The sequence below is a fragment of the Excalfactoria chinensis genome, chromosome 2, assembly GCF_039878825.1.
Source record: "Excalfactoria chinensis isolate bCotChi1 chromosome 2, bCotChi1.hap2, whole genome shotgun sequence".
NCBI classification, from domain to species: Eukaryota; Metazoa; Chordata; class Aves; order Galliformes; family Phasianidae; genus Excalfactoria; species Excalfactoria chinensis.
In genome coordinates, this window is record NC_092826.1 from 108,823,929 (window position 1) to 108,850,229 (window position 26,301).

The 26,301-nt window shown below is 40.9% G+C and overlaps 1 protein-coding gene across 1 annotated transcript; it reads right to left on the minus strand.

Annotated features, from left to right (window-relative positions):
• Window positions 1-12,332: 12,332 nt before the first annotated feature.
• DAZL (deleted in azoospermia like) lies at window positions 12,333-25,776 on the minus strand. Its single transcript, XM_072329449.1, has 11 exons — window positions 25,617-25,776; window positions 21,173-21,307; window positions 20,827-20,918; window positions 19,543-19,594; window positions 18,357-18,423; window positions 17,874-18,007; window positions 17,249-17,326; window positions 16,466-16,516; window positions 15,245-15,349; window positions 14,468-14,566; window positions 12,333-13,708 (listed from the first exon to the last, which is right to left on the minus strand). The coding sequence occupies exons 1-11, from the start codon at window positions 25,617-25,619 to the stop codon at window positions 13,655-13,657; spliced, it is 870 nt and encodes a 289-aa protein (XP_072185550.1). The 5' UTR covers window positions 25,620-25,776; the 3' UTR covers window positions 12,333-13,654.
• Between the last annotated feature and the right edge of the window lie 525 nt (window positions 25,777-26,301).

Sequence of the window (26,301 nt, forward strand, 5' to 3'; positions counted from 1 at the left end):
AAGCGACAGCGCTCCGCCTCCCGGCCAGGGCTGGAAGCCCCTCGCACTCCCGGCTGCACCCCGCCCTGTCCCGCGGCTGGCCGGGCTCCACCTCGGGGCGTCCAGCCCCGCGCCGTCAAGAGGGTGCTGCGCTCACCTCAGCCGCTTTCACCTGCCCTACTACCTTACCGTTCAGCAGGAACGGACCCCAGGAGGTCTCCGGGCACAGCACGGGGCTTCGCTGTGTCGGATCTTGGAGAAACCTCCACAGGCACGAACTGCACGGCCCCTCTGGGCAGCATCTGCATCTGGGCTCAACTGCCCTCCTAGTGAACAGCCTTCCTTACACCTAGTGCCCAAACCCTCCTGTCAATGTGTCCGTCTCCTTTCAGCCTCCCTCAGTGAGGCTGAAAGGCCCCCCCTCTCTGCCTCTCCCCAACCTGATGCACTACCAGGGCCTTCCCTTCCCCGAGGCAGCACGTACACCTGATGTATGGCAACAAGTCCATACCTACCCTGGTACTTGAGCCTGGCCAGCAAACATGCCCAGGAGATGCCATCTGCAGCCCCATGAATTAAATACAGCAATTACATATATTTCCCTCTCCTTAGAAGCCTTGATAAAGACATTACAAATAAATAATGTTTTTTAAAAAACAACCAAAAAATACCCCAAAGAACAGCAGCACCCTTGCTGCTGGCCACCAGGCAGAGCAGAGGCTGTTAACCACATTAACCACCTAACCCCACGGCCTATTTATTACTCCCCTCTATTTGCCCACCCATTCAAACTACAGGACCCTAAAGACAAACAAAAATAGCACAGGAGCCAGTGCCCCCTTAGTAAAGTTACCATAGCATCCACCACCATCCCCTGGTCTACAATCCAGCCATTCAGTCCCAGAAGGCAAACAGTTGGTAGCAGAGGATGACACCCTTTACATTCACATGTTTCATGCATCTGGGTAGTCTGTTCTAAGAAACTCAAATGATTTTTCCTGGGATTGAAATTTGGGTTTCCCAAAACGTCTTTTCTTTTTTCTTTTAGTGGGTACAGTATTACCCACTAAAAAGTTCATTAGCCTTAGTTGTGCTCACGTTCTGTGACAGGCCTACCAGTTACTCATTCAGCCTTTTACAGCTAACAGATGTTGAGGGTAAGAGGAGATCCCACAAGCCCTTGTGGGTGTCAACACCATCCCTACATGCCTTGGCAACAGTTCTAATAATCCTTCAATGGTTTTGCCTCTACCATACTAGTGTTTTCAATGGAGTTCTGTCACGTGTTGCCTGTTCAGCCAAGCTCCCAATTCAGTTGTTTTCCTAAGTGGGATCCAGCACTCTCGTATACAGAAAAGATTCTCCTTAGAAGCCTGCCAGCCTTCCAGTGCTCGTTCACCTTTCAGGAAGGAGTGAGAAGCAGCTTTAAGAGCTCCTCAAATAGGAAGCCAAGGACTGTTTGTGTCTCACCATTACCCCTCCAGCCATCATGGAGATTAAGTCCTCCACATGGACTATACATGTGCTAACCTATACATGTGCTTGCCTTCCTAAAGATTTAATTGACCGTCATAACCCTCTGGTCTGTAATTCCACCTAAAAAGTCACCCTCAGTGGTCTCTCCTTTGATGCCTACCTAGTCGCACCCAGCCTGTCATCCATCTAAGATACACACATCAGAGAGGAAAGTCATCTGCCTTCATCTTCCTTGTCTTTCCAGAAAAACTTGCCCCTATCCTAAATATCATCTTTGTGGGCCAAGTCTGGAACTTTGCTCACTGCCTTTATCACACTTCAGGCCCCTAGTAGGCCAGAAGCCTGTTCAGTGACTCCTGAAACAACCCTGATTAACCCTTATCTACTTGAAACCCTTGTGTCCTAAGTACTCTGCTACACTTCAGCCACTTGAGACTCTCCCTACTGGGCAGGTGTGTAAAACTAATTAAACTGCTGCTTAACAATGAGTAAGCGAACAGTACACTAGCATCTCAGCTCCTTCATAACTACAGGTGCAGAGCAGTTCCATATTTAAGGCAGGCGTTGAGAGGGCTTAAATGTTTAGAAGTACTCTCTTCAGTTTTCCCCTCAAGTGCCACAAGAGACCATAAAGATTGTCCAGGGTGGCTTTTGCCCACACTCAAGTTCTCTCAGTGTGCAGCTACCAGCATTGGTTAAATAACCCAATAGCATAATAACAAAATAATGGATGTGGGGAAATGAAGTTACTTCTTAACCAGTACTGAACTACAAAGCAAACACTGACAGCACATTCTGTGTGTTAATTTCACCTATCCCCTTTTGTGTTTTTTTTCCCTCCCTCTCTTCATTCCTTTAATTATTTGCTCAGTTTTTCCTCTTCCCTTGTCCCCCATCATTTTTCCTCCACTCATTAGTTTCTCTGGGTTTCCAACTGTGTGAGAAAGCAGCATGCACGCACACCAGGGTGCCATGTAATTGAGCTGTTTTTCTGATACTACTGTTAAAGCATATGGGGAAGGATTACTAAGTGTGCGGGGAAAAAGTGAAAGTGGCTCCAGAACAGACATCCCAGGCACTGAACCTTGCTGACACCACAGGATTTTCTGATCGGCACCTCAAGGTGTGAATTGAACGGACGTCTGACAACATTAGAGACTTTGGATGGTGCAAAGTCTTCTTAGACGCAGAAAGGGGCATCAGTGCTAAGAAAACAACACTGGATGACCATTGACTGCTGTGAAGTAGCAGTCCTGCACAGAGGATGAGTATTTAAAATCAGTGATTACAGCGGGTCGCAGTACAGACCCAGACACAACTTGTCTTTATTACCACATGAAATACTTATTGTAGGAATAGAAGAAGCATTCAAGAGAAATCTTTATTAATCAAGATTAGCTTTAAAACTCCAAAATAAGCATCCTAGCCATTTCATTTGAAATATATACACATGCACAAACTAGTTCAAAGCACAAGACTTTCTGGTAATTAAATCATAAAATCCCGCTCCATCTGACTACAAATAAAATGGTGAAAGACCCTACTGCTATGACCAACAGTAAGATGCTGCCCCTATCAGGCAACATTAGTTTACTTCAGTAAGTTAAACATTCTTTGATGCCTTTGAATTCTATTTCTACCCAGTGTAATTTCTCTTATAAACCCACACACTTCACACTGCAGAACTCCGCAGCCAGGAGCGATCGCATTTTCCATTTGCACTTTGTCGTGCCAGGTGCAGCTGGGTAATACAAATTCCAAGTAGGTGTGAAATGCTACTGCTGGGGCAAGTGTAGGACTCTGCCTTGCCAAATACCTGCACTTTGGCACAGGTGGTGATAATTACACATTGTGAACAGTAGCGAATCATATGCACAATCATACATACAGTGTTTCTAGTTATGCCCTTCAATAATCTGATGATTGGGAATTCCAAGCCTTATTTGAGTAACTACTTGGAAAAATCCACTGAAGTATAAGCAATTCATGATCCAAAACCCTACCTCCAGTTATTGCTATTCGCAGTACAAGGTTGAACTCCAGCATTTAAGTTTGTTCCATCCCATCTCCCCATTTTCACACGCTAGTATGAAATACTTAAAGCTACTTTAGAGCAATATTTATTTCCACTTTGTCAAAAGCCAACACACACACCACATTGTACTAGATTCAGCAAAAGCTTAAATGACAATGAGGTTAATGCATCTACAGCTCTGCAAAAACATATTTAACATCTACTGAGATCACTAAAAATAAGACTATAGATATAAGAAAAGCCAAACCTTCAGAGACAGAAGAGATGCTATGACCCATAGTGACTGTACAGGGCTGCTCTGAAAGTAATGCCTCCTATTTCATTATGTTGGCCTGCAATGTCAGAGGCAGATGTTGGATGCTGAACCCTCCTGCCAGTATTCTATTATACCTTGTTGCAATGAGACAGGTGGCTTTAAAGGGGCAGTCTGACAAAATGGCATCCAACATGAAGCAGGGGTGTGTCACTGAACTTCTCCATGCAGGAAAAATGGCATTCAACTGCACTTGCTAAAATTTATGGACACCAAACTGCTGATGTGAGCAGTTTCAGCGAGTGCATTGGACCAAGACCCAACCTTAGTTACCAGGGAGAAATACTAGAAGGAAATCAGAAGCTACAATGCATGCTGTACAGTCTATGTGCTAGACTTGCTCAGATTTTGAAAACTACAATCATACAGATCTAGATAGTTTGTTATAAATAGATTTATTTACACAATGAAAAGCCTTATGCTATCATTGGTGACACCAGAGATAGAAATCCAACAGTGCTGACAAGAAACTGCAGGAACACAGGACCAATTACCAAAGCAACTAGCACTAGACCAAGATAAATATGGACTCTACACTTGCACTTCCACAGACGCAAACTTGCCTATCTGTCATCTAATACTAGTAAATGAAATCAGTAGCTAACACCTACTGTAACATAAAAGCTATCATCTACACATTATTGTAGCTTCCTGGGATGAAAAAAAAAGGTACAGAACTCACTAGGATTCTCTAGAAATCTTATTCTGCTTGCTACACACTCAGCAAACAGTATTTGCTCTCTGGAAAAGCCTCATCCTTGACCTTACAGTTATGTAAATTTGAAGCATATCCTTATCACAATTAACCAGAGCAGTATGAAAACACCGGTGACATTTGTGTGTCTGGTCACAGCAGCTGCATTTTCCCAGCTCGCTCCACCTTCTCTTCATGACTGGGTATGAAGAATAACACATTAGATGAAAGATCGTAAGATTATTAAAAATTAAGGATCACAGAAATCAAATTTGCAAATTTGAGTCTCTTTGACCTCTTAGGAAACTAAAGGTCAACCCTTCATGTGATTTAATTTAGATGAAAGTAGAATCAACTTTACTCCTGAATAAGGTAGGATAAAGATTATTTCTTTCCCACTCTAGCCCAGTACTTTCTGCAGGGGGCATACAAAGGGGACATTCCAGCCAAATACCCTTTTAGCAGCTCCTATGCTAAAAACTGCAACAGAGTTGTCTCCAAGTAGATTTGAGATTCCTCCTTTCCAACCTGGAAATCGTTCTCTCCAAAGTAGTTACTGGTACCATGATACAATTCAGTTCCATCCTTGACTTGCACATATGTGAAGGAACAAACACGAATATGAACTTTATAGTTTCTGAAGCTGCACTCTGCAAACCAAACGGGCTGTCTTGGCATGGGAGAACACATCACCTGCTGCCAAAACACAGACAGACCCCTGACATTTAGAGTAAGAGATCACTCTACCAGCTGTAACAAGATCAGCCGCAATATCGGAATGGAAAAAAACACTGTGAGAGTCACCACTAACTACCTGCGTCCCATGCATTTGTTACAGGAATCTTTTCACACAGCTTGACTTGTCTGTAGCCTCAGCAGCTACTTATTCTGCAGACAGTGGGCCTTTGGGTAGTTAGGCAGCATGCATACAGAGCCTGCAAGCTACCACACACTAAACAAATACTGAGTACTTCTAGAAAAGTTTCAACCATAAATGCAGTATTAGCTACTACCGACTTCTTTTAGGCACATATTACAGGAGGGTTTGTGCATACTTTGTTTTTTATTACAGAATTGAAATTATTTTTAAGAACACAAAGCATGGCAAAAACCCGCTGAAGAGCCCTAATGCTTCATAGCTTTATTTTTTTAAATAATGTCTTTGTTGAGTAAAATACTCCACTCTTGTTAAGTAAAAATATTACTAGGTTTACAGAGATAAGGATGAAAACACAGAGTTCATATAGCAAATGATTCCTTTTATGTACAGCTGCACTATGATGTTGTGGCAAAATAACACTATTACAGCCTGCCTTGCTAATCGATTCAGTACGCACCAAAAGGAAGGATCAAAGATGAGCCCTAGATCAGAAATCCTGGGCCCCAATCTGCTAGAAGCTGAGCACATTCTTGAGGATCTCTTGCCTTTTATTCTTCCATTTACACATACCGTTCTGACAATGGCCCACAACACCGACCCAAGCAAACCTCAATCTGGCCAAGTGTAGTGCTTCCTAACCAAGCTTCGTTCAACACTTACAAGGTGTATAAAGTCTGCAAAATAATACTTCATTTTTTTGCTTCCTCAGTGGTGTTTTTCTTACAGAAAATAAATGAAATGAAAACTCTTTTCAGAGTCTGTTTGCTGTTAGCTCTGTGATAAGTCAACATGGGATATATATTGGAAAATGTCACTCAAGAAAGCAAACATTTCAGGGAGCTCACAATTCCCTATGGAGAGCAGACTTAGCAACAGAAAATGAAATAATTCCAAAGTTCTGCTATATGACTCCCTTCCTTCTCTCCAACCAACCTAGAGGGACCCAGTCGAAAGAAACACATCAAGAACTGGCAGCAAACACTAAGCACTGGTAGCACATGTAAACTACACAGCTGAGTTCCCATCCGCTGTCAATTACTGGGTTTCATCTGTAAGAATAGAGATCACAAATAATACAAGCATCAAGTTCAAGATGTGTTCCATGTTATTATTCAATTCAAGCCCACATCTATAAGAAAAAGGAACAGAAATGACGTCCGATGAACACATTCAGCATAAATGAAGACTTTCAGGTTTCATACATGCCCTTTTTTCCACCCCCTCTGTAAACAGTTTCTTACTGTAGACTATATAGTAAAATTAGATATGCCTGGAAACACTGAGGGGAACCCTAATTTTTTCTCATACTCCTTCCAAATACTGTAGAGTTCAGCAATGGATTTGACTCATAAGCATTTTGCAGGTTAATTGAGGAACTGAAAAGAATTACAGAATCACAGAATTACCAAGGTTGGAAAAGACCTAGAAGATCATCCAGTCCAACCATTACCAATACTTCCCAGCTAAATCATATCCCTCAACACAACATCCAAACGTTTCTTGAACACCCCCATGCAAATGCATCAACAGGAATTCTTCAGCTACAAATATTTGTGGCTTAAGCTTAGCTTCCCTGCTTCCCTACGGAGTGTGCCCAGCTCTATCCTGACCACAGACTCAGAACCAGTGTCAAATCTGTCACACTCAGCCTTTCTCCTTAATCTATCATTACATTGTAGCTTGACAGCGCTCAGTGAAACGTTCTCACTGCATTTCTTACAGCTGCATTTTTAAATGCACAAATGAGTTCTCCTGCAGTAATAATTACTACATTGTGCAATGGACAGCTTTTACTACTGAAGGCCAGTATTCCACAAGAAAAGCATTTCTAAATTATAGTATTTGCTAGGTTTTTGTTAGCTTAACGCCCCACCTGCTGGCTGATGACTACATTACATTGTGACAGCTATCAAAGAAGTCATGTGCCTATTACTGCCACCAGTCAGCTGCTGCATGCTGTCATGGCAACTGGTACAATCTAGGGAGAGGATGCACAGCTGGGTCCAACAGCGTGATGATTAACATATGGAACTAAAACCTGGATGGTTATAAAACACTCTAAAATGCGTTAACATCCATCCGTATAGATCAGACTGAAGTACCACGAAGCGTAATACAGCTAAGAACAACTCCAAAGGCAGTGAACACCTCATCTACCTTTACAATGCCTATATACCTCCAGCTGCACCCCAAACTCAATTGCCATACTTGGCCCCACCACACTCACATAAATAGTTTCTTGAAAACTGATCAAAGTCTCAAAGAAAGGAAAGTGTTTGTAGTGTAAAAATATTTGTCTCATTTTTGAGAGCACTGTTTGAAAGAACAGCTTTAAAGGCTGGTTTATTCTAAAGAATGAACATAGGCCACCAGTCACTTAGTAACCAAATCTCATATGGTCAGAGAAACTCTGCTTTGTGCTGACCAGGTATAGGAACTAGTCCTTTGAAAAGCATCAATACTGAACCTCTCAGAGGCCAATAGACCTTCCTGCCTGCCTGCCTCCCTGGATTTCATGCATTCCGTTCCTTACCAAGTCCCCCACGAGCACAATGAAAGGCCAATCAGCCCAGAAATCACTATTTACTAGCAGGCAATGCTGCACTAAAGTACTTCTAAAACACCACCGCTATTGATCTTACTGACTTTGCTCCTTACTTAAAACAACAACAAACGTTTTAAAAACCTGTTAGCAGGATTCACACTTTAATTAAGCTGCCACAGACCTAAAAGAGCAGAAAAACCATTTCTGTCTCTTAAGTTGATGAAGACCCATTGTAGCAAAGATAGGTGCTACTGTCAAGTTTTATGAAAGCTACTGCAACATTCATGGAGAACAACCACAAAGACTTAATTCCCTGTCAAAAATAGCATCCCTACTGTAAATACAGGACTCCATCTATCAATAAAGGTCTGTTGGTGCAACTTTATTCCCCCACTTGGAAGATTTAGTAAGTGTAAAGATCTCCATTCTAGTGAAAGTGAAAGCAACCTCATTTAGCAACCCTAACCTTCACTGCTCTAATTTTAACTGCAGACCAATTCACTAAGTAGGAGACATGTTTCCATACCAACAAGGTGAATACTTTTGTTTATAAGCTTTTGCTTGTTTTTAAACCTCTGTAAGCTTACTATTTTTCAAAATAAGGGTAACAAACAAACTCAATGGTAGGGAAAATAAGGAAAACCACTCACAGTGTAAGGCTTTGTCTACAATACTACATATACCTTTCCCAAAGATACGTGTAACTGAACTGCTATCCGACTTCTCTTAACTACAGAGCCACCTTTTAATACAGTTTGGTGTGAGCCCTCTAATGGTTATGGTCAAATTATCGTCTGTAGAAGACTTCTGACCTATCTAAATCACAGCTTGCAGCGGAGTTGGGATCCGCAAAGTGACAAAACAACTGTGAAGAGGACAATCTCCCAGTCATTAGTAACTTCAGCAGAGATTCTCATCTCAGTAAGTGCTTAAGAAGAAGGAAGATGATGTAATTCACCTTAGTAATCAAATGCATACATTAGTCAGAAACCACATAGTAAAGGTAACAGGATGTCACAGAAACATCTTTATATCCTTCCAAAAGCCATCGGCAAAAGCACTTGCCCAACACATCCTAGGAAGACTATCCTAGGAAGACTAGCCAATGAACATGCTTCGCATACCAAGGTTACCACCACAAAGTAAATGTAAGAACAAAAAACACATGGTTACATTTGTCCTTAAGCTCACCCTAGTCAAAACCAAGCACCATTCAAAGCATTATTCATCTATAATTAAAATACATGGTATATAGAGTATAAGGCTAGACTTACAGCACCTTGAATGAGACTGTTGCTTTCTTTTCCCTCTTTCTCAATAGTACAAACGCTACTTTAAAACATATATGACTGACACACAAACAATATATGCAAGTAATGACGGTAACATTACAGAGCTGTCTCCTGTTAATAGACTCCAACTCAGCTGAAGCAGTACAGGACAGATACAGATTGCTGAGTCCAACCCACCATGCAGACAAAAAATGCAGCCTTCTGCAGCAGATAACTTTATTATGTATTTTGAGGCTCTGAGAGCGTTTTTGTCACTTTCTGCTGACAGTTCTAGAACAGCCATCTATATGGATGCACACTTCCACATTTTTAGCTCTGACATTTTACAGTAATGCATTTTTTAAATGAGAAATCTGTCTTCCTCATTACTGCACTTAATAGAGCCTCCCAGCTGTGAACTAAAAGAACAATCCTTTCTCACCAGTTTGTTTTGAGGAATGTTTGCAGCACCAAATACATAAATTCAAAGCTTTTTCCCTGTAGCGTGAACTTCTATCCAACTCCAGCTAAAGCCAGAGGAGTCATAGGATTAACAAAGACCCAGGACTCTGCTGGTCCTCCTAAAAAGAGTTGCAGTTCAAGTGCACTTTAGTTCCCCCACACCCTCTTCTCTCCCCTTCCTCCCCAACCCAGAAGTTTAAAGTAAAGCTCATCACAAACTGGAGAGCAGGAATGAAATGCAGCACGAAACAAGAACCCATCTAGATTGTTTGAGTAGCTGCACTTTTTCACTGTAGAGAAATACTTACTGATACTCACTCTTTCCAATCTGAATCCTTTTATAATTCGTTACTTTCTCATACTTAAAGCAGCAGACACTACAGCTTTTAAATTACAGTATCCTGGAATACTGGTCCACCAACACCTTCCTGCAGACATCTACAGGCTACAGATGAGTGGACTCTGAGAAGTAATTGCTTCATTATGACACTCATAAGAAAACCTTGTAAAATGCAATTAAGGGAACATTCTTTTGTTTCTTTGTAGCATTCAAGTACCAGATAATCTTCATGCAAGACTGAAATTTGCATCTTAGTTTAATGCACAAATACCTAGAAGGAAAAAATATTTCCATTTTGACAGAAAATTCATGTCTGTGCCAGACAGACCATCATCCCAACAGAGATCCAAGGATACCATCTGGCTGGCTGTCTCATTTCAAAACTATTCTGTCAGGTGGCAAAGCTTGCAAAGAGTTTGAAAAGGCCACAGATCCACACAGCACACTAAGACACTTCTTTAAGGACAATAAAATAATCAAGTGCCTTAACCGCATAATACCAAGTAAATGCAAACACTGCTTTGCTAGCTTACCTTAACAACCAATACAAAAACAAAACTAATGCAAAAAGCTGGCTTAGTAGTTACAGGAAACTTGCAAGCTTTTGGATCCCACACAAAACATACTTGAGCGTCCTGATTTCTGCTAGCATGGTTAATTTTCTTCATTACAGCTGGTGCGATGCCACATGTTTTAGATCTAGGAAGAAAATAACACCCACATTTTAGTTATTGCTGAGCAGTGCTTACACAGAGCCAAGGACTTTCTGCCTCTCCTGCTGCCTTGCTGCCAGCAAGGAAGCTTGAGGTACACAAAGAGCCAGGAGGGAACACTGCCACACTAATAAACTGGCCTACACTGGCCAAAGGGGTATTTCATACCAGATGCCGTCATACTGAATAAAACTGGGTAGTTGGCCAGGTGCAAGAAGTGCTGTTCCGTGAGCAAACTGCACACCATTTGTTTTGTGTATTTTTCTCTCTTCCCTATTAAACTGCCCTTATCTCGACCCCCTAGTTCCTCCCTCATTCTCTCCCCTGCCACGCTCTCCCTAATCTCACCAAAGCGGGGACTGAGCTAACAGCTGCGTTGTGCTTGTCAGGTTAAGCCACAAGGACAAGTCAGGAAAAACTTGTCTTGCTTGCACAAGTTTAAAATAAATAAATAAAAGGCATATCCATAGGAATCTATTACTGCACCCACTACCTATAACATGGTCCACTCAATTTAGGAATACAGGTGTTACAAACTCACAACTGTGCACCTACTTTCAAATTGCCTTAAGCTACAGCCATTCTAACAGATGTTTTAACTTTCCAAACACAAAAGAGATTTACCTTCTACTTTTGTGTTATGCTTACAGGGTACTTCAAACAAACATTAAAGATGTATAATCTTAGTTATAACTTGTTACATTTAATGGTACATGCCACAAAATGTACAATTCCCAGATGGGAATAAAAAAGATTATAGTGTTTCCTACGGGTGAGAAATGGCTAGCAGAAGTAGCTCAACATGATCTAATGGAAGAGAAAATAAATGGTGCTTGTAAGGCCCGAGCTATGAATTTCACTATAAGCCTTCTCAGCATGCTTGTAAGAAGAGCTCCTATCTAGCACCAACCATTTCAAACATACTGAACAATCAACTTGCTCACCAGATGGTCTTATTGGAAACACTTGGTCAAATAAACGTAAAATTCACACTTTATTTAGATATCTTCTGTTTTTATTTCCTTCTTTTGGTGTTGAGACTCTTCAATGAAAGCTACATACAGGCAGATCATGTTTTCTTATAGCTACAGCATAAAGAATCAAATACATCCCAAGGCAATTAAGCCAACTAGAACATTAAGCCAAAATGAATTCCGCTTTTGCAAAAGAAAACAATTACCTTTATCAATAAACTGGCATCACAGATGTAACAACCTAAGTAGGCTGCTGCTTACGTTCTTAAAGATGCAAAGGAAAGGGTTCTTGTACTCGGAAAACTCTAGATTACTTGTATGTGGAGTTTAATTGTGTACGATTGAAAACCACTTACACAGAAGCTGGAAACATGGAAGAAGTTAAGTATACCAAACGATACTATTGAAGCAACAGGTTGAGAAAGACACGGTATTGATAGTATGGAAACACACTTAAGGGCACAGCATCTTTAGCAATAGGGGACAGTCTGAGCAGAGATAAAAAGCTAACAACTTCAAGCCAATTTATGCTGCCAGAACACTGTTACTGAGTAATTTCATATAGAATTGCACCAATTGTTATTGCTATCCCCCAAGCCCCATCTCCATTTCTCCCCCCACCCCCCCCACCCCAATTTAATAATCTCATCTTGAGCACTCCTGCTCCTAAGGAACAGTCCTGGGACATCTTCATGCTGCATCTTATAGTCCACCATCAAGATCCATAACAACTCGGTTCTTACTGCATGTTTCACTGACATCTACTTCTAGACATCTGAAGTAGGACATGCCATTCTATTCTTTCATATATACACACCTACAAAGCAGGAATTACTTTTTTATTTGGAGAGACTGAGGCGTAAGGATAGCAATAAGAGAAATAAATCAGACTAGGACTCAGCACACATACAAGACTGAGTGCTGTTCTCAGTTGTACTCTTTCAAAACCGCAGGTAGGAACTAATACCAAATGTGAAAGTTTGCTGCTGAACACTTGCAGTAACTGGAATTCTTACGTAGGGTAACAAATCTTCAATTCCTTCAATAAATACTATGCTGTATGCCTTGCTCAAAGCAGCTTAGAATTAAAAAGTATTACATTAAGATGTCACTCACACTGCGAATGCAAGTCAAAATTAAAAAATTTTAATTGTTTCAAAATACATGACTAAAATCTACATAATTATTATTAAAATATGCTTACATGTATTCTTTGATTAACACTTTGCATCACAAAGTTAGGCATATTTTAAATGCAGTATTTTCTCACAATTTTAAGATACAGGCATTGCTAAAATTAATCCAGTAAGGAAAAAACAAAACATGCTCCACCGAGTAATGCAGCTACTTACATTCTGGCATCTTAAGTTACATACAGGAATTTTAGGATTCACGTAGACAAACTGTCATTAGCAAACAAAGACATTGATTAGGTAGCCTAAAGAGAACCAGGACTTAAAGGGCTTCAGTTGAGTTAGACTTTGACGTCTTCTGTTCCACTGATTAAGAGCTCAGTTTTAAAATACTCCCATCTTGGACAAGGAACTGCTTCAACTTTTGAACTGCAAGAGGTAACTGGTTGACATTAGTAACTTAAAACTGTGGTTAAATAAGAACTAAATCTTAACATGCAACAAACTGTACCTTAAAGCTCAGAAGAAAATCCACATGTACCAAACAAAGAGTGTTTTTCTTTCTTCCCCTTCCCCATATCAATTCCTTAAGATCAGCATTTCAGTTAGTTAGCGGGAAAAGCATGCAAGCTAGTAATAAAACCTGGAAATACTTCAACTCTTACAACTTCAAACTTGTCAAGCAAAAATATCTACTCTGGAACAGGTAAAACAGAACACAAACATCAACTTGAAGCAACTCTTTGAAAAAGGTTACACTTTTTTTACTACACATCTTACTAAACTGAACAGTAGGAACATCAAAGTAATACATTTATGTACTTCAAAGTCTTTGTTCATCAAACACTTTTGAGCACGGCTCTTCCTTTTCTGAAGTGATGCGCCCTCCGCTCCTGGAATAAGAGGAAAAAAAAAAACCAAAGAAAATCACCATGTTTCTAGACAACAATCACAACAAAGCAAGAAAAGCTTCAGAAATATCTCAAGACATTCTCTGTATTACTCAGTCCTCTCCAAATCTGCCCAACACAGCTTCTCTGTGCTTCACAATACAGGTGCCTACTTCACACCTGTCTTTTTAAAAACAAAAAAAAGTAGCAGGCTTTTAAGTATAATGTTGAAACCCTAATATAAAACAAGAGAATGTAACTGGAAACCAGACCTCTATGAAGACTGAATGCACAGCAAAAAAGCTTTCTGTTAATGCCTCACAGTCAGGTATACTGACCTAACTACAGTCTACTGTGTAAATTACCTACTTTTTAACCAAAGTACAGATAGACATCCACAGTGGGTATTTAAGTGGAGAAAAGACCATAAACATTTAACTCTGCTCTCTTGTTTACACAATGCAATCTGCTTAGCTTTCAGCAGATTGCTCCTGAGAGATGATTAGCTCCAAATATCCAATAGCTGACTGCTCAGCAGTTCTTATGCAGCCTTGTATCAATGCACTTAAATCCAGTGAACTCAATTTCTGCAGTTTTCTTTCAGTATTAACCAGCTGCAAGCTAACCATTCATCTCCGTGCACATACAAAGAGTAAAAACCTCAAGCAAGTACAAATAAATCTTTGTCTTTATGGCATCCTATATATGAACAAAGTTAAGATCAGCTGGTTTTAGGGATTTAGTTTTGCTTTCACTACATACCCTAAAGTAGTCTTCTTGTGATACAAAGGCATTCCTCAGACGGTTTTCAGGATTAAACAGACAAGATACTACTGTTTGTATGCTCCTGTCCACAGACTTCTGAAATAGAAGTTCCAGTTGTTACAGATGCACCTCTATCAGTTATCCTACTACCAGCAGCATGAGTCTGTCACAAGGTTTACGTTTCATTCAGAACTCCTCAGTTTTCTTACTTACTGAAACTTTCCCTTTAACGTTGTTAATGGGTGTCAACACCCCCAGTTGTCACTTACAATGTAAACGTTTCTATCAGTGACATCCAGTACAGTTGTACAAGAGGCAGATAGGAGAGCAGTAATTTCTTTAAAGAAAGAAATTCAGAGCCAACTGCTGTCCAAACAGAGATAGCTTTCCACAAATGCAAGCAGAGAAAACAGTAATAAATTTCACCCATCTACATGTCTTTGAGATTCATGAGTAAAATGGGAACTGCTGCCCAATCTGCCCTTTTAGTAGCTACAATTCTTCCATAATTCTTATCAGATTAACTAAAATCTTGACACAAACAAGTTACACACCACTAAATACTACAGACTAGGTATTAATAGCTTCAAGGAAGCAAGATAGCCTTCTGAAATCATGCAGAAATTAAAGTGGATTAAGTGGCTGAAATGATCATTACAAACTTAATTCTAGGGGTGATGAAGAGGTCTTCTGACCTCTTCACCAAGCCAGACAGCTCTCACACACAAAACACCTGAAAACAGGACTAACAAAACGCTCTGAAAAAGAACTTACTTTTTGTGGACTATTACCAGACGACTGTGGGGGCTCTGGAGCAGCACATTCTGTCTGCATAAACTCTGGATCCTCACTGTAGTGATAGTTTACCGAAGTATAAACCTGTGTATTTAAGATAGCGAAGTATTTTAGTAACACTGCAATATGCGTAACTATGTTGTCACTTGTTCCCAGCTATCAAGAGGCAATGTCAGCCTTATCCTTTTGGTAAAGCTTCACAAGTGAGATAACACTGTATCCTCATCTGTTTTAAAGACAGTTCTAGCCCCTTCCAAAAAGAATACTTATCAACACATCTTTCCCCCTCACTACAATTACTCCTGAAAGCTAACTCCTTAGCACGCTTTCTTGTCAAAGTTATTTAGCAAATACATCTCATCACTAACAGAAATACAGACTTTCCACAAAGAAAAAGGCTGAAAACAAAGCTTAGATTTGAACCAAGTTCTCTTCTAACATAATCAGAGACAATCAAATGAATGCCAAGAGCAATATATATGCATAAAGTGTTGTTTTCTGATTGGAGAACAATTGATGGAACCACCTCTCCTCTATTTACCTTCCAGAGTCTACACACATCTGCTGGGAACAAGCTTGAAAGATATTAGCACTTCATAGAAATAGTACTCTAAAAATACAATATTTTAACTGAGGAATACAAGATGCCAATTTAAGATCAAAACTGATCCTGTTAAAGCACTATCATATAATTTTCCTCTCTTGTGGATGCCACTTATGTGAAACCACAAAAAGTTATCTCCTTGGAAGACACCAGCATCATCTAGTCTGTAGCAACCTCACTAACTGCTCAAAAGAGCTCTTGAACCAAAAACATCATCTGCAAAGAAAAATATTCTGACGTCTTTTACGAGTCTGCAAAAGAACTGGAAAAACCAGCAGTATTTTATACATCTTAAAAATACAGCTTGTGTTTAGACATTATTCTTCCTTCAGCTTTGCATGAAGAACCAATCTTGTTTCCATATTAAAATTTCAGAATTCGCTAACTACTAACAGTACAAGACCGACAGCTCTGGTTTGGTCATACAGTTCAAACAATCACATCAGAAGGCAGACCTAAACAACTATTTACCTTCAGCAGCTACAGATTTATATAGACTGGATTTCACACACACTTGGTTAACCAACAGTCTAATTTTCTTTTAAGTATTGAAACACTTAACTCAGAAGTCTTCAAAGTAAATGCTGCAGACTTACCGGAGGCATAACATAGTTTCTTTGCTCCCCAGGAACCCATTGTGGAGGGGCCTTAAAGAGAAATTGAAGAATAATCAGCTTTTATTTATTCACCTCCCCACACAGGTAACTGCTCTTCAAGAGCCACAATATATGTACACATCATACTTCACACCTGGTACCATGCTGCACTAAGAAAGAGAAAATCCTTTTTCACATGGACCTCATATAGTGCTCAGCACAAAGTCTGTCCTACCACAAATTCAACAGCCTACCTATTCTCATTTAAATTTAAGAGAGATTTCTAAAGATTAGGAAAAGAACTAAGTGCAATCACAGCAGCCAGACTGACAAAACATCTCACACCTTCAGTTTCCACAGTTACTAAACTACCTCATTTAGTCTGAGAGAACAAAGACAACCTACACATTTCCATTACGAGCTCAAGAACTGGTACCAAGTACCCTTCTGTACATTTTTACAGCTCAGGAGAACATTTTTCTACTTCTGGAATATATCCCACATTTTTAAGTCTGACTGGCAGTTCTGTTTATTGCATAAGCAGTTGATCTTGTTTACACCAAACAAGTGCAAAGTTTCTTCCCATAAGACATACTATTCTAAACGATCACTTTTTCGAACCAAACATTGCCACCTTTCAATACTTCCATCCATACCACTCATCTAATGACATGCAACAGGTTTAACTGTTAAGTTTCCTTAAAAGGCTCTTTATCCCTGAAAACACCTTTAATGCTGAGACTCCCAACAACTTTATTGCTCAAACTTAAAAGAATTACATACCTGATAGTTGTATGCTGGCTGATATCCTACAGGAACTTGCTGCTGTATCAATAAAGCTGGTGAACTGTATGCATACGTCTACAAAATAGAAGTTGTTTTTAAACTCAAATTTGAGTTCAAAACAAGGTGTTATGGTATCTGCTGTGATCAGCATGACTGTCCCTACAAAGGCAGCAATAGTTCAACAAACAAGAATTTGCTTCACTAGGAGAAAAGAGTAACACAGCCAAATTCTGCTTCCGTAATTGAAAACACTGGATTTTAACACCAGTGGTTTACTTCAGTAAGACGATACCACCAATATCTGGATGCACGACAAGCAGCAAGTCCACTTCACAACTATTATTTTAATTGAATGTTCCGTCTGCAAGAGTTCTTATTTTCAACATAAAAAGTGCATTGTTTTATAAAGAGATGACATCAATGATTCAATTAATTTTTCCAGGCCTGTTGGAAGTTCTTTTCAAGTAGTTGGAAGTTAAGACCTTTATGGGGAAATGTAAGACAAAAATGTGCAGGTAAGATGAGATTGGAATCTTTACATGGATTTGAGAAGCTGGACATTAGCTTACATTGTCACGAACATTTAATTCCAATTCCAGAATAGCAGCACCAATAACCTTACCTGTACATACTGAGTTAGTGGGCTCACCACAGCTTGAGGCTGCACATAAGTCTCTGTATTTTGATTACTCCATACACTATGGAACTGTGGTGCAGGAGGATTGAAAGCCAATGGCCTAGGCTGCACGTAAGAACCTTGTTTTAAGGCAAAGAAAAACAAACATTAAAACATGTATTTCATAAAAACCTGATTTCAACTTGCAAAAAACTTTTCAACATTCTGACTCTTAAATTCAGCTCCGTGACTCAACTATGTTGCATTTTCAGCTATTACAGATTGTGCTCCTAATCTTCATTCAATTTTATCATCAAAAGCTGAACATCCCACCAACAGTGAGGCTGTGATTTAGAGCTGACATCAGTTGCAATGCAATGCAACTGATGTGCAATGTACACCTCACAAGAAAAAAAAGGGACTTGCCAGAATGTTGATGTATTAATTATGAAAAATCTAAACTTATCATCTGACTTCATATATACTTACACAAGTTTTGTTGTTTTCTAATCGCTGGTCCCAGTTTCAGCCTTTTGCCATGGACACTGATCTGTGACTGAAAAGCACGTTATTCCATGAGCTGGAGAATCAGTAAGGTGGGTTGGTCAGTTTAACTTTCAGGATACCGTACAGCCTCCATTTTCCTTCTTTCCCGTTCAACAGTCCAAGCCTTTAACCTCCTGCAATGCTCTCACTACACCCATGTATCTACTCAGGAACTTCACAAGCCTCGTATGCTTAAATTACTCATAAGCAACTGCCAGGTTTCATTCTGTTTTATGCACACTATCCATGCCAATCTTTGCTGTTTTATCATTGCCTCAGTATGCAGCCACTTACCTTTCTTCCTTCAAATTTTCCAACAGATCCAAGACTTTAAATTGCACCAAGACCAGGACTACATTAATTTGTTTCTGACTTGATATACAAAGAGCATACAGCAACAACAGCAGATATTTTAGTTTCAGCTGGGACAGAGTTGCTTTCCTTCAGTGTCTGGTATGATGCTTTGTTTTGGTTTTAGGAAAAAAAAAAACACAACATTGACTGAAACTAACTGATGCTTCCAGCCGTTTCTGAGCATTTTTTTTCCTCAGCTTTTCCTACTGTCCTTTCACCAACAGCACTGGTGGAGGCACAAGGAACTGGGAGGGCACAGAATCAGGACAACCGACCTAAACTTGCTAAGGGGATATTTCGTAACAAGTGATATCATGTAGAAGTAAAGTATGAAAAGGGGAGTTCATCAGGCAGCCTGCCACTGCTCAGGGACTAGCTGGGCATCGCTGGGTCGGTGGTGAGCATTGCTTGTGCATCCCTTGTTTTTTAATATATGCGTGTAAAGGATAATAGTTACAGACACACACACAATTATCACAACTGTTATCCATCTTTCCTCTTCCTATTCTCTTGGTAAACAGTTTTCACCTCAACTCACAAGCTCTACGTTGTGGTAATTTCTGGGTTTGTTTTTAATTATCTTTCCATACCACTGGGAAGGAGTGCAGTAAAGAAAATACTACATGGTACTTTGCAACCTGCTGGGTTAAATCACCACAATATTTAAGCAAGTTTACTTCAGGGCAGTTCTATCAGTGGGACTGGTTTTCCCTAACCACACCTACAACCTTCATACAGAAGGCTCTTCTGACAGCTTAAGACATAAAGAGCTTACCTCTACAATTTTTTGAACATCCACATTGTCCAGGAACGAAACAAATCCATACCTGAAAAGAAATAAATATATATTATTCTTTTTTAAAAAACTGAAACAGTTAAAAGAACATTCATTGATATTAACAGGACATTAATATATAATTCAGCATGAAAGTACTTTTGTTGCTGACTGACAGCACACTGGGCCAAATGAAAGGAATTAAACGCCAGATTCAATACTCTCCCATTTACGTTACTCTAGTGAGTACTATTGTTAATATTAGTAGCATCAGAAAGCCAAAAGCTCCTTTAATTAGGATGTTCTAAATTCCATATTTACTGCAGAGGTTTGAACCAAAGGAGGAACTACAGGAATAATTACACCACTGGAGGAAGTGATCCCAAAAGAGGTTTTAAATTTATCTATCTCTTATTTAAGCCTTAATACCGGAGACAATTCTCAGGACTATAGCAGAGTATGTCAATCAATGGAATATGGCAATTTATCAATAACCAGAACATACGCTTGCTAATCACACACTAGAATTCACCACAAAGATGAGGCAAGAGACATTAAGCTCAATATTTTCAGCTCATTACTATACGTGCCTATGAAAAACAATAAAAAACATGCTACGTTTTGGAATGTGCTCAGACACAGAAAGGAACTGGTGCACCTTCAGAGGTGAAGCCTTACTCACAAAACAAGTCTAATTTCAAAGCTGGGAGAGCTTCCTCTGAACTCAACTGAGCAGAGTCCTAGGCATCTTGAGTTCTTCACTACAGATCAGAGTTCTTTCTATACATCCAATGGGAATTTCTCAGTAACTTTCTACCATCCCTTAAGTTTCACCCACCACCTGAAACCTCCAACTTATTGCCTCCAACTTATCCCCGAGCAACCAAAGACTGCAGTCCCCAATGAAAGTCTACTCTCTCCCTTAATTACATTAGTGGTACTACACTGATTGTTGCTGCTTGATTGCTATGGCCATAAAAAAATAAATAAATTTCAGGCTGTGAAAGAACAGCCTCCACAAGCCTCCATTAAGTTTTATGCTTTGCTCCCATTGGTTAAATAACAACACTATTTTTCTGTGAACATGCACACCAACAACATAAAATCTGTCCTGATCTAAACTGTAAGATTACACAGGTTTAAGATCAGTCTAGTTTTACATGTTTCACTTTAATTCACCTTGATTTGAAAGGCTTAAGCATCGTAAGTGAACAACAACAACAGACATCATTTATGTTAAAATTACTTTACTACATAAGCAGTAACCAATGACATTGTGCTCACCCTTTGGAAACACCGGTTCTGTCAGTGATTATTTTCACCTCCTTCACAGTACCATACTGCTCAAAGTAACTTCGAATTTCTGCTTCATTCATCTAAAAGAAACAAAGTCTTGAACTACTTCTCACAGTAAACTGTTACAATCGTTTTAAAGCAACAAGTACTATTTTTAAACCCACCTCCTAGTATTCCAGGAAAATCTTATTGCTCTGTTTTGAAGTTCCCTTCTCACAATACATTATTTTGGTAAAGACCCAACTAAAAAAGACCTCCAGAAGTTAAAATTCTTATTTCTTTCCCACTGGAGCACATTGCACGTAGTTTGAAAATATTGAAAGTATATAAATACCCTTATATCAATTCCACCAACAAAGACTGTATTGGGCATGATTTTTCCTTCTGGTAAAACATATCCTTGGCAGGTTGTTGACAAATGGGTATTATCCTCCGAGATACTTCCACATTGGGCTTCCGCATTTGCAGACTGAAAAGGTTAAACAGAAATATTTCAGTCACATCATAATACGCTTCTAGGTAAGCTTTCATCTTCCTACAGATACAGTTTGAGACCACAAACGTCAGTAGCATCTTCCCAGTTACTTAAAGGAAGTATTTACTGCAAATGGAACATTCATAGAGATAAGTGTGAACCAACTCCTCTTCGAGGTTAAGATGTCAGATTAAGATGTCAGATCTAGACTCATGCAAGGCTACACTAAGCAGCCTTGCTCAACTGGAAGCTTCATAACCATTGTTGTCACCACCCAACTTACAAGGAGAACCCCAAAATGATTCATCTCAAAGTTCTACACAATTCCTTTTAGATGCAAGCAAGAAATACTTAAATTCTTTACTGTGAATTGTTTATCCAATGAATAAATTCCATCATCTTCCCAATCAAAAGCCTGAAATGCTCAAGAAGCGAGCAAACCTTATGAAATTGCTTGGAACGATGGACAGAGTTGCACTACAATTTAGCTGTGAGGTAGATCACACAATCTTGATACAACATTCACTCTTTATCTGCGCCTCAGAAAAAGTTCTTGTCAATTTAACCACAAGAGAAACACAAACGACTACGAACTTGTCACTGAGTGGCATGCACCACAGCAGGATCTTAAGCATGCCCTGCACGTATCTACATGGTGTCATGGAATAACTACAGTGCTTTGCACACCCACATCCTACATGCACCTTTTAGACTTGAATTTAACTCACAAAGTGTCTCATTCCATTCAGGCAAGAGGAAAGTGGATTCTGGATTAACATTTATTTAGGGAATCGTTTGTTCACACTGACTACACACAATTCCATTTCCCGCTGCTGATGCCACCAAGACATGTTCCCTACACTAAAACACACCTCAAATGCTATACAAAGATATTTGTAAGAACTGAAATACACCACAGACAGATGAAACTTCAGTTCCTCATCTTCTCAACTGAATGAATGGTTCTAGGTACATGCCATTCTTTATCTGCCTTGTAGAAAAAACTACTTTGACCACGTCAGTAGCGCTCATTTCTCTGTATTAAGACATCTCAAATCATTAATGATCTCTTCCTTACAGCTCACCTGGTGTGGCATCATCCCTATTTCAGATCCGCAGACCTTTTGATTTAGTTGAGGTTACTGATATTTTGAAACCTAATAATAATTTACAATCACTAGTACCCAATTTTCAATGTAACAAATTACACATTTAACACAGAGTTATTTAAACTGCAGCGGCAAGCGATCAATGTTCATTTAAACTGGACATCCAGAAAGGAAATAAGAAAACGACAAGAACCAAACTGAACTGTGTCACATGGACAACCAGCAATTAATGCCAAAACTAGAATTCAGCTTTCCACAGGTATGATTTCTACACGACTGAACCAAATTAACACCAGACTACTCCTAGAAAGCAGAGACAGTCTGACCCATCTCTTCTCTTACACCTCCTCTGCACAAGATTCAACAGTTATCTATTCACATTAAGCTTAGTTTTTGAGAAAGAATAGCATTAAGAGACGAAGTTCTGACCAGATTAGTATTGTTACTTTCAATAATCAGCTTACTGTGCTATCAAATAAGCATCAGAGCCACCTTAGATTCAGTGGATACAGAAAAAATGCGCTCCATCACACCCAGTACCATGTTCTTGTCTATAGCTTGCATATAACTTCACCAACTATATGCTACCAACTGCAAACTGTGTCACAGATTACTTTTGTTGCATGCAGATAAAGAACAGCATTCCCGCTTCCTCCCTGTTGTACCAAGACAGCTCTTTACACCACTGCAAAGGGAAAAGAGGCCCGCATTTCACAGAAGAAAAACAGTTGTAGTTTTCAGACAAATCTGCTTCTGATCCAAGCTCAATCCACTGTTGCATAAACACTTGCTCTGGCATGAGAACACATCACAGCAAGAAGGAATCAAGAGGAGAGCTGGAGGCCACTTATTTGACCACACCCCCAAACAAAGAACATTTTAACTCAAATATGAGACCAACTTCACAGCAACCTTAAGCTGACCTGTTAGCATCTACCACTCCCTCTTTTTGGACCTGCTTCAGTAACCAAAGCTCAAAGAAAGCATTCAGTTGGCTGTGCAAATTCTCTGGCAACTTTAAACGGGAAGCAGCTCATAGCAAATGCACCCAGGAGAGCCAGAATCAGCACAAGAAAGTGGGTCGGCATACAGATACTGCTGACATGCAGGTAAGAAATGGCCTTGGCTGCCATGGAAGCACATCATTAGTTTCTCACAATAAAGATGCAGAATAAAACTTTCAAAGAAAATACAATCCTTATACAGTTCTTCAACCCTACTGCACATTAAATATCGAAAGGAGCAAATGAATTCTTCAGGCACAGCGACAAACTTTTCAACATCAAAAATAAGCTTTCGGATGCATTAACATGCTTATTTCTCAGAACATAAAAAGGAGCTACCGATGAACATGACAAAGAACTATTATAGTATGAAGACATGAAACAATAGCTTTCTCCTTTTCAAGTTATTTTTGAAGCCTTCACTACTGCAACAAAACATCCGTCAATCAAAACAAAGCATCACCCTTATTTCATCAGCTTAAAGTGTCATTGTTATTTTACTACCCAATGCAGCCTTAATTCTGTGCATACTATGGGCAATCTACACCACTGCTGAATCAGTATCCAAAGCCTATGTCATTTCCAATTCCCAAAACTGTAAAAACAACACTTAAACTGATGAATTATGTACCATGAAGCTAGAACATTAGCCAAATCAGAGAATAACCCAAGCTGGAGAGGACCCATAAGGATCACTGCATCTAACTGAGGTGACCAAGTCATTTAAAACCGCCTTAAGCAGAGCTTCTCTGTCTGTCTCTGAAGCTCAGAAAGTAACTTAGAAAAGCTATTTCTAGGTGTGAAGAGACTCATGGTTTATTCAGCTTTTCAACCGACTGAATTTCATTTCCCCTAGACCTTTTTCTTTATCACAAGTAAAGTAATTTACTCTCTGCATTGTTTCATAAAGCATCGACTTCAAGGCAGGAAAAAGGAATAACCCGTGAATTACAGCACGGGTTGGTAAACAAAAGGGGTGGAACTGCCGAACTGTGTGATGTCTGCAAGTCCTTCGGCCACAGAAGCGCTGCTTCCCGATGGCTCAGCCTGCTTCCTCCGTGAACTCACTCGGGGTTTATTTCAAACAAGGGACATCCAGCGCCCTATTCACGCCCGCTACCCGCCTTCCCGACGGTCACTCGGTTGCCATGGCAGCCGCTGCGGAAGGAGAAGATGGCGGCGTCTCCAGGGCGTTGCTCCCGCCCGGAGGCGGCAGGGGGAGCCATGCAGCAGCGCTGCTCAGCTCCTCTACCAGGTCCTGCCGGGAAGCTGCTGAGGTGTCAGCGTTACAGAGCCCGAAAACGAATGAACCTCTTGAAAAACAGCCCTGCGTGCAACCAGTTTAGTTTCAGCCGCCGGCTCATACTCCAGAGCACGGTCATCTCGACATCTTTACCGCTGCCTTCCCTGCATATGTTTAGCACCAACCAGAACTGTACCCGGACCCGGCGAAGACACGCTTCGTCCCAACGTGGGCCACATTACACAGAAAACTCTCGAAGCCGAAGGACACTCTGCATGGAGGGGGCATGTGCGGGGCCGGGCAGCATCCCAGCGGAGCGCTGCCGGAAACCGCCGGGTGGAGCCGGAGCTTCCAGGGCGACAACGGGCCGCTCGGACGGCTCAACAGCTCGGCGCCGGGAAACGGGTCACGGGCCCGGACGGGCTCAAGGAATGAGAAAGGGGGGGAGTGGCAAAAGGCTGAGGACAGACGGAGCAGATAGGAGAGCCCGCGGCGGGCAGGCAAGGCGTCACGCCGGGCTCAAGCGACGAGCGGGTGCGACTGCCACCTCGGGGCACGGGTCGGAGGCGGCGGAGTATCAGGGCCGTGACTCTGTGCTCGGAGTCACAAAATGGCCGCTTGCGGCACGACGCGTCTCCTGCCTCGAAGTCCTCCTCACACCACGACACCAACTCATATCTCAGCCTTCTTTTATTACCGTTTTCCCGCAGTACCACTAAAATTCATACCCTACGCGTAAAATTCTAGAACCTATTGTAAAAGGCAGTAATTCTCGGAGACTCCACAAAACGCGGAGGGGCTCCCAATCCCTCGCCCTACCCCCGCGGCACGACGCGGGCCCCAAGCGCAACCGCTATGCTACAGGAGGCCCCGACAACCGAGCCCGGCGCACCTCACACCCTGCTACCAACCCGCCCGACCCCCCGTTGTCCCCCGCCCCAACTTACCATCGTTCCCCGGAGCTGTGACACCGCCCACACGCTTAAAAAACAAACGAGGCCTTTAAAACAAAAACAATAGGGGCGTCGGGAAAACAAACACTGAAGAACCCCGCTTTTTTTGTATTCTTTTTTTTCTTTTTCTTTTTTTTTTTCTTTTTTTTCTTTCTTAAGGGGGGTGTGAAAGAAGCACCTCTTTTCGACGGCCGCTCCTCTCCTTAAGAAGACCCTGGGAGAAGGGGCGGGGAAAGCTCCACCCGCCCCGCTGACCTGGCCTGGTCCGGCCCGCACCGCACCGCCGCGGTGTGGGGAGGGTTCAAGGCTCGGTGTGTTTGAGGAGAGGGCTGCAGCCGAAGGGCGATGTGAGCCATACACCATAATGCCCGTTGTCTTCTCGCCAGACTGTTAACAATGATCTTTCTAGAAGGAGACATCTCTGGTGGCTTTTCTTTTTCAATGCTAATAAGGTGCTTCCCCTGCCTTTGGAAGTTGGTTTTAAATGCTCATTGTTTTCTTCTCTTGAGAATATTTACGGATTTTCAGACGCTTATGGGGTGGAGGGGAACCTTGTGGATGCTGTGACAAAATAAACTCTTGACTGCTAGCTTAGCAACTTTATGTAAGCTCAAAGGTATATGACTGATTAGTGCTAGGGGAAAAAAAAGAAGTACGAAGTTAAACTGACCAACTGGAG

Coding starts and splice junctions, on each gene's coding strand:
- DAZL (XM_072329449.1), bottom strand. Junction 17,327..17,873: donor CACTAACTCAGTATGTACAG/GTAAGGTTATTG, acceptor TCTATTTTGTAG/ACGTATGCATACAGTTCACC. Junction 15,350..16,465: donor GAAACTATGTTATGCCTCCG/GTAAGTCTGCAG, acceptor TTAAATACACAG/GTTTATACTTCGGTAAACTA.